At 40.8% G+C, this 13,073-nt stretch overlaps 1 protein-coding gene across 1 annotated transcript in view; it reads right to left on the bottom strand.

The window, feature by feature from the left end:
- Nucleotides 1–28: 28 nt before the first annotated feature.
- The window catches only part of AGK (acylglycerol kinase), a 27,950-nt gene continuing 14,905 nt past the window's right edge, over nt 29–13,073 (bottom strand). Inside the window, exons 10-14 of the mRNA XM_010008212.1 lie at nt 10,800–10,947; nt 9,597–9,694; nt 7,280–7,350; nt 2,017–2,101; nt 29–484 (exon numbers count right to left, since the gene is read on the bottom strand). Coding sequence (XP_010006514.1) covers nt 347–484; nt 2,017–2,101; nt 7,280–7,350; nt 9,597–9,694; nt 10,800–10,947 — 540 coding nt within the window. The 3' untranslated portion in view covers nt 29–346. The remainder of the gene's footprint in view (nt 485–2,016; nt 2,102–7,279; nt 7,351–9,596; nt 9,695–10,799; nt 10,948–13,073) is intronic.

A 13,073-nucleotide genomic window follows, 5' to 3' on the forward strand; every position in this document is an offset into this window, starting at 1 on the left:
TTAAAACACAAGGACAAGTGTACTTTCCTTTTACTTTAATATACAATTGCATTAAAGCAGTAGCATCTGGCATCCAGCACTCAGCCTGCAGTGCTGTAAATGGCACACTGATGACTTGTTTCAGAAGGAAAAAGATGCCATCAAGTTAACATACATTTTTTTGAATTTTCATTTGCATTTTTAACCTCTTTTAGACTAGTCAAATCAGTTACTTCCAATGGAAGTGCCCTGTGCATGTAAATAGCCAAATGGCTTATTAGTCTAGTGGGGCTAATCAAGTCAGTGAGGTCTCATGTGAAAAGACCCTGGTAAGACTGGTAAACAGTGGCCCCTTTGACGTGAATCCTCATTGTACTGCTGCCTGGAGCATCTGCTCTCTCATTTTGGGATCACAGAAGAACCGGAGTTTCCGGGGTAGAAGCTTCACCTCCACAGGCATGGCCTCATACTCCTCATTATCGATGCTAAAGGATCCCTCAGTGCCCTGTGTGCAGATAACAGTGCTGATCAGGGTTAAACATCAAACAGATTAGTTCAGCAGTGCTGTATTACTGATACCTGATTTTACTAATAGGCTACAGTTGAATACTTTGCTGATGACCCCCTTCCAGCCCATTTGGTCTCAACAACACAGTGAGAGCTCTCCTTCACTGCACAGAATATATTGAGTCCTTTGCATAAGGTGTTACCTCACTTAATTACTAATTGGTGATAATTAAATGCTAGGGAGCTTTAATGACCCACACTGTTTAAATGGAAGGATTCCTTTCTATTGTAACTACAATTATATGCACTTAAATCATGGTCTGCCAGTGGTGACACAAGTTAATCTGCAGAAGTGCCTGTTAAATAACTTGTATTAAATTCATGTTACATACAACCTTTTGATATTGTTTTACTATATTGATCTGAAATGTGAGATGCAAAGCAATTTGTGGGTCGGGAATTACTCAGCATTAGAATTTTCTAGAGCCTTTTCTTTAACCCTGATGAACTTAACAATGACTAAATTAATCAAAAAGGACAGGTTGACAGTACTTAAACAACTTTGGTGACTGCTTTACATACACTTGACTCAAGGTAGGGCCATGTTACATGGATACTCAAATTGGCTCCAAGTGAACTGGTACACCAGAAGAGCACAGATTAGAGAAAGTAGCATAGGTCCTGGAAGTCAGAGGTACAGCAGTCCACATGGATCAACATATCCCGCTTCTCTGCAAAGGCTGAGACTCATCTAAGCTGCCTTCGGTTCCTTTGTGAGAGCTAGGTCAAGGAATTGAACAGCACTGCTTTGTGCCATGCACACACTGAATGTCTTCACAGCAGCTACAGTATGAAGAACTCATTTTATACCACGACCCTTACTTCTGGCTCAGCCATACTTAGCCCAGCACTCCAGAGTGTTCTTCCCGAATCACAAAACTACCACTTGGTGCAAGTATTAGGATGCTGGATAATCATGACATCATAATTCATTATTTTAACTTCAGAGCCACAGATACATATATTTTTTTTAACTTTCAGCCTGTTCTATTCTTTCTTTAATGTGAAATTATCTTGCTGAATGACAGATCATCTGAAGATAGAACTTATCTATGAGATTGACTCCATGTCCTTAAAAAGAAACAGTCCTCCCCAAGGCTGCAATAGCAGATTCTTCTTTCTAAGAGGCAACAAAAGACTAATCTGAACTACACAAGCAGACACGGTTTTGGCTTCCTTTTCAGCCTCATCTATTAAACGTTTCAAGACACTTCCCTATGGTGACCTGAGCCCCACTGCCTTGTGTCACCCTCCTTTATCTCCAGGAAGCTTATAACATTTATCTGTTCTACTACACAATCCCTTCTAGGGTAAAAAGTAGATTATGAATTCAGTCTTCAATACTAAAGAGAGGAAGTGAGTGTCTCGCTGACAGCATGATCAACCTCCCAACTTTGGAGTAGGGATTTCTTAGTGTGCAGCATCGACCGGCATGAGAAAATAAAGTAACCAGCACGCTCAGCTTCTCACCTCTGGAAGTTGCAAGATGCATCTGCTGGCTTGGATGCACTGACTCTCTTCAGGGCACATATGTGGATCATGCATCTTTTTACTCCTGTTCAAACCAAAAGAGAGGTAAGATAAGAAGATGATTCTCTAGGAAAAATCCATCTTTAGCAATGACTCATCATTGTGGATTGGTAAATCACTGTGTGTTTGGTAAACTTAGAGGTTATATGTATATACATATATATGTGTATATATATACATACATGTATATAAATACATATTGATATATATAAAATATATATATTTTATATATATCAATATGTATTTATATACATGTATGTATATATATACACATATATATGTATATACATATATATGTGTATATATATACATACATGTATATAAATACATATTGATATATATAAAAAATATATATTTTAGGTTTAACTGTGAGAAAGTAAAATAGACATTTCATCTTCTGCTGCAGTCAGTACATATAACAGTATGCACTAACAACTTCCAACCGGCCTCAGCTCTGAGGCTCAATGAATATATTTGAACATACAGTTCTGTATATTTGAACACACAGCAGTTTTGCACTCCTCAATTACATGCTGAGCTCTACAATTCCTGCAATCAAGGACTACCATGTCCTCATGTCCCATGCATCCACATAAGTTACCAGCAACCTAAGCAACTAAAGGCAAAAAAAGTGACAGAACTAGTTATACTGAAACACTCAACTATCATCTAAAAAACACCCTCTTCTCACATGAACACCAATCAGCACAAAGTTTCTTACTAGCTGCTTTTATGTAATTCTTGTGAAGAAATCCCCAGAACTTCATCAGTTTACCCATTCCAAATAATATACATGGTTTTGTCAGTTACTCTCTTCTTGTGCCTGTGAGATTCTTATTTACATACTATACTTAGAAGTGCTACTTCCCTACTTTTCTGGATGTCAAGTGGGAGCAAATAAGGAGGCAAGTCCCTTTCTTAGAAAGCTGGGGGTGCAAGTGCCATGTGGTCTTTTTCAAGACTTAGGCTGCTGTCCTGTCACTCGATCAACTGTTAAAGAACAGAGCCCTGCAATTCCTTTTCCCACCACGTGCTGCTGCAGAGGAAGCACAAGCTCTTGGGTAGGCTGACCTGCCTCTGGCCTCCTGACTTGAGAGCACACACAGCCTTTTGACTGACTTTTGACAAAGAGTAAATTGCACCCCAGGCAGCAACCCCTCAGTTTGGGCTCCTCTCCAGACAGCAACACACAAATAGCAGAATTACAGCAGCATTATTATATCACAACTCTCAAGCACAACAGATGCATGAAGTTCAACAAGGCCAAGTGCAAGGTTCTGGACCTGGTTGGGGCAATCCCAAGCACAAATACAGGCTGGGTGGAGAATGGATTGAAAACAGGGCAGAGAAGGACTTGGGGGTGATGGTGGACGAGAAGCTCAACATGAGCCAGCAATGTGCGCTGGCAGCCCAGAATGGCAGCCAGCATGTCCTGGGCTGCATCAAAAGAAGTGTGGCCAGCAGGCCAAAGGAGATGATTCTTCCCCTTTACTCAGGTATTGTGAGACCCCCACCTTGAGTACTGTGTTCAATTCTGTGGCCCCCAACATAAGAAGGACATAGAGCTCATGGAGTAAGCCCAGAGGAGGGCCATGAAGATGATCCAAGGGCTGTGAGAGTTGGGATTGTTCAGCCTGGAGAAGGCTCTGGGGGAACCTCATAGCAGCCTTCCAGTACCTGACGGGGCTACAGAAAAGCTGGGGAGGGACTTTTTTCAAGGGCTTGTAGTGAAAGAGCAAGGGGTAATGGATCAAAACTGGAGGAGGGGAAATAAATGTTAGACACTAGAAGGAAATTCTTCACTATGAGGGTGGTGAGACACTGAAACAGGTTGCCTAGGGAAGCTGTGGAAGCCTCATCGCTGGAAATTTTCAAAGGCAGGTTGGATGGGGCTCTGAGCAAGATCATCCAGTGAGAAGTGGTGTCCCTACTCAGGCTGGAACTAGATCATCTTTTAGGTTCCTTCCAACTCAAACCATTCTGTGATTCTGATATTCCTCCAGCAGGCAATGCCAGCTGTCCCCACATTTTCTACCTGTTCTGTCAGAAGAAGGAAAGAAGAGTGTATTTAAATACTGTCCAAGAAAAGAACTCACAAACATGTCAGAAACTCCCTCTACACTAAGCCTTCCATGTTCTTAGGATCACAAGTGCCTGTTAAAATCACAGAAAATCCTAAAGAAAGAACATGAGAAGAGAGGGTTGAAATAGCAGATGATAATCAAAGACAAAGGAAGAAAAACTAAGACACCAAAGCAAAGGGCAGCGAAGGACAGAAGCAAGATTTACTGTGGAAAGTTTGTTTTTAATCAAATATGTATATACTAAAATATTAATGAATGAATATGAGTGAATTAAACATCCTCCCAGCAACATAAATTATAAATCATTGATGGCATGCAATACTGTCAGTTTATACAAGCAACAAGCAGCAAGATTCCCTGCTTAAGGTTTTCACCTGCTCAAAGTTTTATATGCAAGGTACTAGATATTGGACTCAGAGGAACAAATAGATTTTTTGGTCCACAAAGGTAAATTACACTCTACATAAAAGCAATTACGGGGTCAAGAGAAGTTCAAAAGAGACAAGACATAGAACTAAAGATCAGTCAATGGAGCTGGTGGAAGCAAAGACAGAGCTCCACTTGCAGTGATTTCCTTTCTAGTGACCCAGTATAAAAGGATCAGAAGTAATTCCCATTCAATTCTGCTCCTTAACACAAGACAGCAAAGTGAAACAGGATCAAGACCAAAGCCTAACAGCATCAGTTCAAAATGGTTGTTTTATCCCACTGCATACGCTAATTACAAAAATACAGGCAGAGAGAGAACCATGGCACCTCCTGCAGATAACACACAGAATTTTAACCTACTTCTTGTCTCCAGAAGTGGCAAATGTGAAATTATTTAGAGTAAGACTCTCTAACAACAACAACAAAAAAAATATTCCACACTGTAGCTCATAACAGTATTCATGCCCTGGAGTGACAGCTCTTCATACTTTCATACACACAGAATCTAAGCTGGCAATCAGGATGTGGATTACGGATGCCACACTTTACATCTCCGCTCTCCTTTCCTCCCATACTTCTTAGGAAGTGCCACAGTGTAACCACTTGTTCTTTCCCCACCTCATCTTGAACATCAGCTCTACTCCTGCTGCAGATGCTCTTGTTCACACACATCTGATCCACAGCCAGAGGGCACATTTATACACCTGGGATTTGAAATTCAGCAGCACTTGCCCTCCAGCGCTCTGATGCATCGCCTCCCCCCTACACACACTTTGTCCTGTCCCTGCACTGAGCCTGCATGGTAGTTTCCCATGGGATGTCTGGTTCCCTCTGTGTGATCCATCAATTCTCACCAGTTCGTGTCTGAACCCTCTTCAATAAAAAAAAACAACAACACCACCTTGATATCTGCACTGATAAAGTATTTTCCTTAAAAAAACCTTTCAAATTGCCTGAATTCTGGTGGAGTTTAATTTGTGCATTGAAAATAAGAAAAAAGAAAGAGCTTCTTCACACATTTCCAAAGACAAACCCTGTTGGTGCTAAGTAATGAGGAGCCTCTAATAACAGGGTAGATTCAAACCCAACTGCCAAAGGGCACTGTGCAGTGAAGAGCTTCCCTGATTTTGCCTTGCAAAAAATGGCACATTTTTTTCTAACTCTTCACTATAGGACTAATTAGTCCCTCCTGCTGCTGCCCCAGTCCACACACCCCTCTTTCTCTTTCTTTGTTACCTACAGACTTTTGGACACTATTTAATCAAAAAGCTTGTTTCTTTGAACCTTACTTGAACAGCATCTCAAAGCTTGTGGTACTGTCTCTAATTAGCTCTAGCCAGCAGGGCATGTTAAATTTCAGGGCATGACAGTGTACTTGCAGTCAGAAAATACAACATGCTACTGTGTGAAGCATGTCCAGTGCACATAGGTGACATTCTTTACAGTGGTTGTACACTCAAATACCCCTTCCTTAAATCACACATTTGTTCTGCTAGCAAAGTGCCCAAGAATACAGCATACCATCTCCTTCATGTCCCTCCTTTAAGAGGCCAGATTCCTCTTGTTGCTAATGGGAAAATCTCCTCCTCCTTTCCTTCTGTAGCCTTCAAAGCAAATATTTCAGTCCCAAGCAGCCCATGGTCCACAGAGCTCATATAATTTAAAAGCCACTGCGGGTGGTAAGCTGACCTACTATGTTTACATAGGTCAGAAGAACCTAACACCCACTGTGTCTCATGGGATGCTCAAATAAGGGCCCTGCTGCTGCTATTAGTATCATAAACAAGACATGCACTCAGGAATCAGGAATTACAAGCAGGTAAAAATGTGTTGAAATCTTTCCATTGACTTCACTAGAGGGAGCTCTAAGACTAGAAAACAGTATTAGCAAAATAGTAACGTGCAGAACCTCACTCTTGGATTTAGCAGAAAATCCGTTGCTGCTAAAACCTGGACAGAAGATGCAATGTATTTGCTAATGGGACTGTATGGAGCATCCAGAGATAGCAGCTCAGCTTTGTGTCTAGTGAGAGCTGGAGGAACAAATGCACAAGACAACATTCTAAGCACAAAGGAAGCAATACATGTTCACTCTTCCTCTATGTGTTGCTTCTTCATACCTGCAGTCTTCCTACTCCATGTGCAAGCAGCAACACTTACTCAAAGTTCTTGTTTCAATTCTCATCTTCCAAAACCTCATACACCACAGACCTAATTTTTTGTAAGGCCTATTGAATCTGAGGTGCCCTTTGCTTAGATGTAGGGCCTGTCTCATCAGCATTCAAAAATTCCAGGTACCACTAATACAAACGTATCACCTCAGTGACCTGCCTCTTAAACCACTGAGCAGCTAGTGCTAAAAGATTCTGGGGAAAAGTCTGCATGACTGTCTATAAAACTCTGTTATTATCCAAGTAGCACTGATAAATAGGCAGAGGGAAACAGATGAAAGGTATAGCAAGCTCAGAAGCTAGGAAGAGCTCCAGGTAGACTGCTTTACCTTGTTTCCAGAATGAGAATATTAGCAAGAATTTTAAAGAACAGAATCAGTAATCCTTATGAAGCATTACAGACTGCTGTCCTTTGCAGCCCTCTGCTTCTGAATTTTGCAGTACAAGATGAGAGAAAAACAGCACACGTCTCAGGAACTCACACAGACTGTCATCTTTTTGCAGCCTTCCCATACTCACCCTCTGCTTACAAACTGTCCTTTGCTGACAGTATCTGCTTCAATGCAAATATCCATGAAGTCTTCGGTGCGCTACGCAAAAAGATTCAGAGATGAAGCAGTTAACACTTCAAAATGCCACACCCATGATACTGCAACATATTCACAAAATGCCCAGTCCTTTGTCCCACAAAAGGAGGCAGAAGATGCATTTCTGCATGTCATGTTTTTTTCCCCATCTCCACTTGAGATTTGGATTATAAATTATAGATAGTAAATTCTCATTGGTGACTGCTCAACAACAAATAACACAAGAAGTGAAAAAACGATTCACATGTTCAGCTTTTTGTTTTATTTCACACACTTATTAAAGACAATCATAGCAGATCTCTTGGGTTTACTTGTCTTCACAAAGATTTCTAATCAATGGGTCTTTCCTGACTATAGGCAATAGTAGAATGATGTAACATTTTGCTAGCAAACACTACAGTAAGAGAATTTGAAACAATAAAAATTGGAAGTCAAAGTATTCTTTATCATTCCTTTATCACTTAAAGGAATCATTACTTTATCATTAAAGGAATTATGATTCCTTTAAACTCCTTACTTAGCTTATTTGCTATTTACAGCCTGCCATCAAACCAAGGATACAGTAAAGCTTTTGCTGGGAAAGCAGATATCAAGATGCAATTAATTTTTATTTATCTATTTATTTATTTAACATTTCTGTCCTGGCAAAGTTCCTAGTGCAGATGCAATCAAAATGACAAAGGTAAAAATAAATGCATCTATTAGAGCAACTTGTTCTTATTCCCTTGCTGGGTCTGTAAGCTTGGCACTGTCTGAACTGCACCTGTATGGCTTTCTCAGCTTTTCTTCAGCAGGGCAGCCTAGGCATGAATCTGAGGTGTGACAGAAAGATAAAACAGGCTGACAATACTCTGCACATATGCCCTGCTATTGATTTGAGAGAGCTGCTGTACAGCTTTGATGGCTACAGGGACAATGGCTTCATGACCATGAATCAAAATGTAAGAGGCACACATCTATAGGAAAACAGATGCAGTATCAAGCCACTTCCAGCTCTAGAACCAGAAAAGTACATCTGCCCTAACAAACTTGTCCGTTTCTCTAAGCTATGCAAGAGATCTGAGAACCCTACATCACTTCTTTGTTCAACAGCAGTATTGAAGTGCATATTGAAGGCATCAAGTCTGTGGCATTGAGACAGTTTTTCAATTCTTGCTAGGTCTGTTTTTACTTCACTGACTCGAATGCAGTTTTCTTGAACTGTTTTATTCAAGGGCCATCTAGAACCATGAAAAAAACAAATACCCTGGCAGTCTCTGTCTAGCTTCCACTACTACTATGAGACTGGTGGTCCAAAACATAAGCCACTGATAAAGAAGAAACTAACATTTTATGTGGCACATTCTCAGAAGAAAACAGGAGGAACTTTTAAGTCTAGATTTGTTTGGGTTTTCTTTTTGACAGATTAAACAAAGATAGTATATCAACATAACACAATTTTTTCAGGTATGTATTCTGAGCAAGAAACACACATCAGTAATTTCAACACCTCCAGTCAATCTGGGTGTAGCAGTGGTGGCTTCCTGCAGCCATGAGGAAAACATGAAGGGCAGCTCACCTGTACAGGATCACTGTGTCAGCATTTTCCAGCAAAATTAAAGATTGACATCTATCCAGACAGCTTTCACAACAATAAAATTGGACTAAAACACTGACATAAGCCAAAGATACATTTTCAAACAGTGAATAAACATCATGTTGAGAAAGTTATGACTGGAACAGATCTCTTGCTCCCTTGGTTCTCTCTTTCACAATCACCTGCATTTCCTGTCCTTTAACTCTAGTTCCTTTAACTTCCTATCCTTTCTCTAGTCCCAGTCCTTTTTAACCTTTTGCATTGCAAGCCAAAAGACAAGAGAACAAGCTGGAATTCCAGACAGACATTCAGGGTGACAGCTTCCTTCCAGCACCAGCTAGTAAGACATAATCACTCTCTCATGGCTCAAGAAAGAAAGAAGGGCCTATTTTGACACACTGTTTTCTCCCAGGTAACCCTAAGGCTTCTGTTCGGCTAGTTAAATCTTTTTGTTATACAAATTCTTCCTGATCCCAGTGCATCCTAGTTTTACGTGTGTGTCTGTTGCTTTTACACTGGCTCTGAAATCCGCCCATTGCTGGATTCAGTCAAGGGCCTCTCCCTGCATGCAGCAATAAGTCTTATTTACACAGACAGAAGAATGGGAGTTTAGCAAGAAAAAAAACTGTGTGGGCAGGCAGCACTTGGGAATCCAGTTATACTATGGTCTTACCTTAAGATCAAGCTGCCTGTTCCGAGTTGCAATGGAAAGCTCAATGGTGGAGAGCTTCAGTTCTTCCCAGTCCTCTGGGGTTACCTCCTGGGGGATTTCTGTGAATCCAGAGGAGAAGATAGCATTAAGTGGAATCTAATTACACAGATCATCATTTCACTGCTATGAAGCATGAAACATAAATCTGCAAAAATCACTCTGACCCATGGTGACCACTAGCTTTGCTTCTTCCAATCTTAAAAATCTTAAAAAGAAAAAGGAGCTTGGGAGTACTGAAGGGAAGAGAAAAACACCAGCAATGCATGTAGTAGCAGGAAAGACTATCAAGTACATTATGTGGCAGCCCTGTGAGTCCCTGTACCCAGGATTAATAGATGTCCTGGACTACTATTACAGGAACATTTAGAAAACACATGCAGCATTGCTACTGAAAAAACAGGAATCCAATGTTCAGGATGCAGTAGTAACATGTATTTGCTATAGGGGGAAAGCCTAGTGTTCAGTTCTCATATAAAGGTCACTTAGTTGACTCTTCTGTCTACATCACCTCTGCTAGCAAAGAAGGGATGAGAAGGACTTTGCATCACTCCCAACTGCGCAAAATACACACTCACTCCTCTTCCTTCTGAAGTCTGCCACATGCACTGGCCTAGCTAACATCCCAACCCAAGAGAAGCTCACATAGCATACAGAAGAAAATCTATGGTACAGCAAGAAATCTAATGTACTAAGAACTTGACACTTCTGCATGGCCCAAGTTCTGTTTTTTTTATTTTAAGTAAAATTTGTTGTGCTCTCAACCCAGAAAAATCTCCCCACCCAGAAAAAGAAGGGCTGCTCCTCTCACACCAGCCCACTAGGGAAGCTGTTCTACAGAAGGAAGATTTCAAGAAGCTCACCTGTTAGAGCCACATTTCACTTATTAAGGCTTCCACAGCAATGGCAAGCAACTGTGAGCCCAGGGAACAGCACATGGGTTCTTTACAAACAGGTTTTTGTTTATGAGGCCACAAGCACTGACAGGACTACTCTGTTCCACTTCTGGCAGAGATCACTGTAACCAACTTGACCAAGTCACAGTTTTAATAAATAATAATAATATAAAAATGAGAAAGTAGAAAAGTAAAGCAGAATACCCCCACTAATTTATTAGGGGAGTAAAACCTGCCTGTAAGCTTTTGTCAAAACACACACACACTTCACCTTTTGGGCGAGATGACCAGTATAACTGAAGTCGTCTGTAAAGCCTCACATACAAAGGAGGTCTGGATTGTTTCTCCTCTGGCTCCTCTGGAGGTCTCTCAGTTGGACCCAGATACATGAGAGCAGCTTCACGTTTCTGAGGCCATTCCTTGAGTTTATATGTAAAGGAAAGATAGAAGAGAAAGGGCCTTTTGTTGAGCACCTACCTGTATTCTGTCTCAGTCTTCAGCCTGTGTATTCTGTGCTCCCAAGAACTCCTTCAGAGCTACCCAGATCCCACCACTGCTTCCGCCTACCTTACTGCTCTCCAGCCACCAGATACACAGATATGTGAGGTGATACTTTTGCAGACTGGAAAACATTATCCACAGTCCCCAACTCTACTAATCTACTTGTTCCTCACAGAGAAGTGGGGTGTTTTCCCCTCTATAAACAGAGGGTAAAGGGATGTTTCCACTGCTGCTGGTGTGTGGTAGGGTGAGACAGCTGCTTCTGCCTGGAGGGAACAACCAAAACTGGCAAGGTCAACACTAATGTTTGAAAGCACAATTAGTTTCTGCATGGCACAAAGGCAACCTCAAAGAAAAACTGCACAGTGGGGTCTAGTGCAAACAGTCAAAGCCTACAGTGCTGTGTGCAGCCAAGGGGCACTAAAACCTGACAGGCCTTTGTTCTCCAACAACTCAGACAATCAAAATCTGACCTTGTAGTCAGGTGCTTATAGACAGCAATACAACAGGTCTCACGGCAAGTCAGGTGAGCTTTATAAAACAGCTAAGGGGGAAAAAAAGAAAAAAAAAGAAAAAATATTCAGGTGCCAGAAACTGAAGGACTGCAGAGAAACCTTAACTCCTGAAATACTTCTAGATTCTGACAAAATTTATTTCCTCTCATTTTGTTTTAAAAATTATTTCTGAAATGCTCAAAACGTAGGACATATGGAGGGAATAATATGACTGTTTTTTTAAAGGTAAATATTAAAACAACCCAGCCAAGAGCCCACATATATATAATACAATTATTTTTCTATGCACAAAACTTCAGAAGTAGTTTTGGAGCATAGAGCACAGGTTGTTAAGCTAATTCCCCTCACACCTCTGAGAGCAAGGGAAGACTCCATTATCATACTTACATAATAAACAAGATAAACAGAGATTCTATCAGTATGGCAATACACAAACAGTAAGTATCAATTATTAAAGGTAAAACAGCAATGCTGTGATAATTTAAGCCTGTATGTTTTAGAAGAGATTATAACACTCATAACAATGCCCCTAATGGCATCAGAGGTGAACTCTTTCCTTTTCAGCTACAGGTCATTCTGTCTCAAAGGACAGCCACAGCAAAACCAGAAAAGATGAAGTGCACAGCAGCAAAGACAAACTGAGAAGAGCATAAGCTCAAAAGGCTGGAACCATTCTTATAGAAATTATCCAAATGATAACATAAGAGGCTCATAAAGCAATGAATACCACAGTTACGGGGGATCAGGTAGAAGCTCTTCTATCTTAATAGCAGGAAAAGTGGGCACTTCTCTTTAACTTTCAGGTTAAACAGATCTTTTTAATGTACAATGAATGGCTCACCAGCGAACTCCATTGCCACTAAGGACTCAACAGAAGTGAGAAAGGGGCTGGGGAGAACTGAAGAACAGGTTTCTACCTAAAATGCCAGCACACAGAATCATCTCAAATTTCATGGGAATGGGGGTGAAAAGATGAAAACAGTCTTTAATGGGCAAAATACAATTTACCTCCCCTGTACAGGAGCTTCCTATAAAGGAAGCATTGGCAGCATCACAAACAGCATGGCTGGATTGCACAATATGAGCTGCTGTACCAGCTCCTGGGTATTTCTGCAGCCTTTCATGAGGCTGCTTATATGTTCAGAGAACAGGAAGAAGCATGAGAATGAAAATGCCTCACCTTTCATACAGGTCAAATTTTAATCTTTCTGGGATCAATTTTAAGCAACAGAGAACTTTAAGGTGAGATATAAGCCATTAATCTTCTTGTTCGTTTTACTACACACGGAAGCTTGATTACCAACGTGCATGAGCAGTCTAATTATAGACACTTCTACCAGAAGAATAAATCAGAATGAGCTGTTACCACAAGAAAGACTATCGAGAAAAGGTGACACAGCACTCTAGTGGTCTTCATTAGCACCATTGATGGTTTCCAATCTCCAAGGTGGTTACTGGCTCCCCCTGGTGATCTTGAAGAAACAGATCCTCAGTAAAGACTTTTTACTTTTTTTTTTTTTTTTTTTTTT

The sequence above is a fragment of the Chaetura pelagica genome, unplaced genomic scaffold (genome assembly GCF_000747805.2).
Source record: "Chaetura pelagica isolate M959 unplaced genomic scaffold, ChaPel_1.0 scaffold92, whole genome shotgun sequence".
NCBI classification, from domain to species: domain Eukaryota; kingdom Metazoa; phylum Chordata; class Aves; order Apodiformes; family Apodidae; genus Chaetura; species Chaetura pelagica.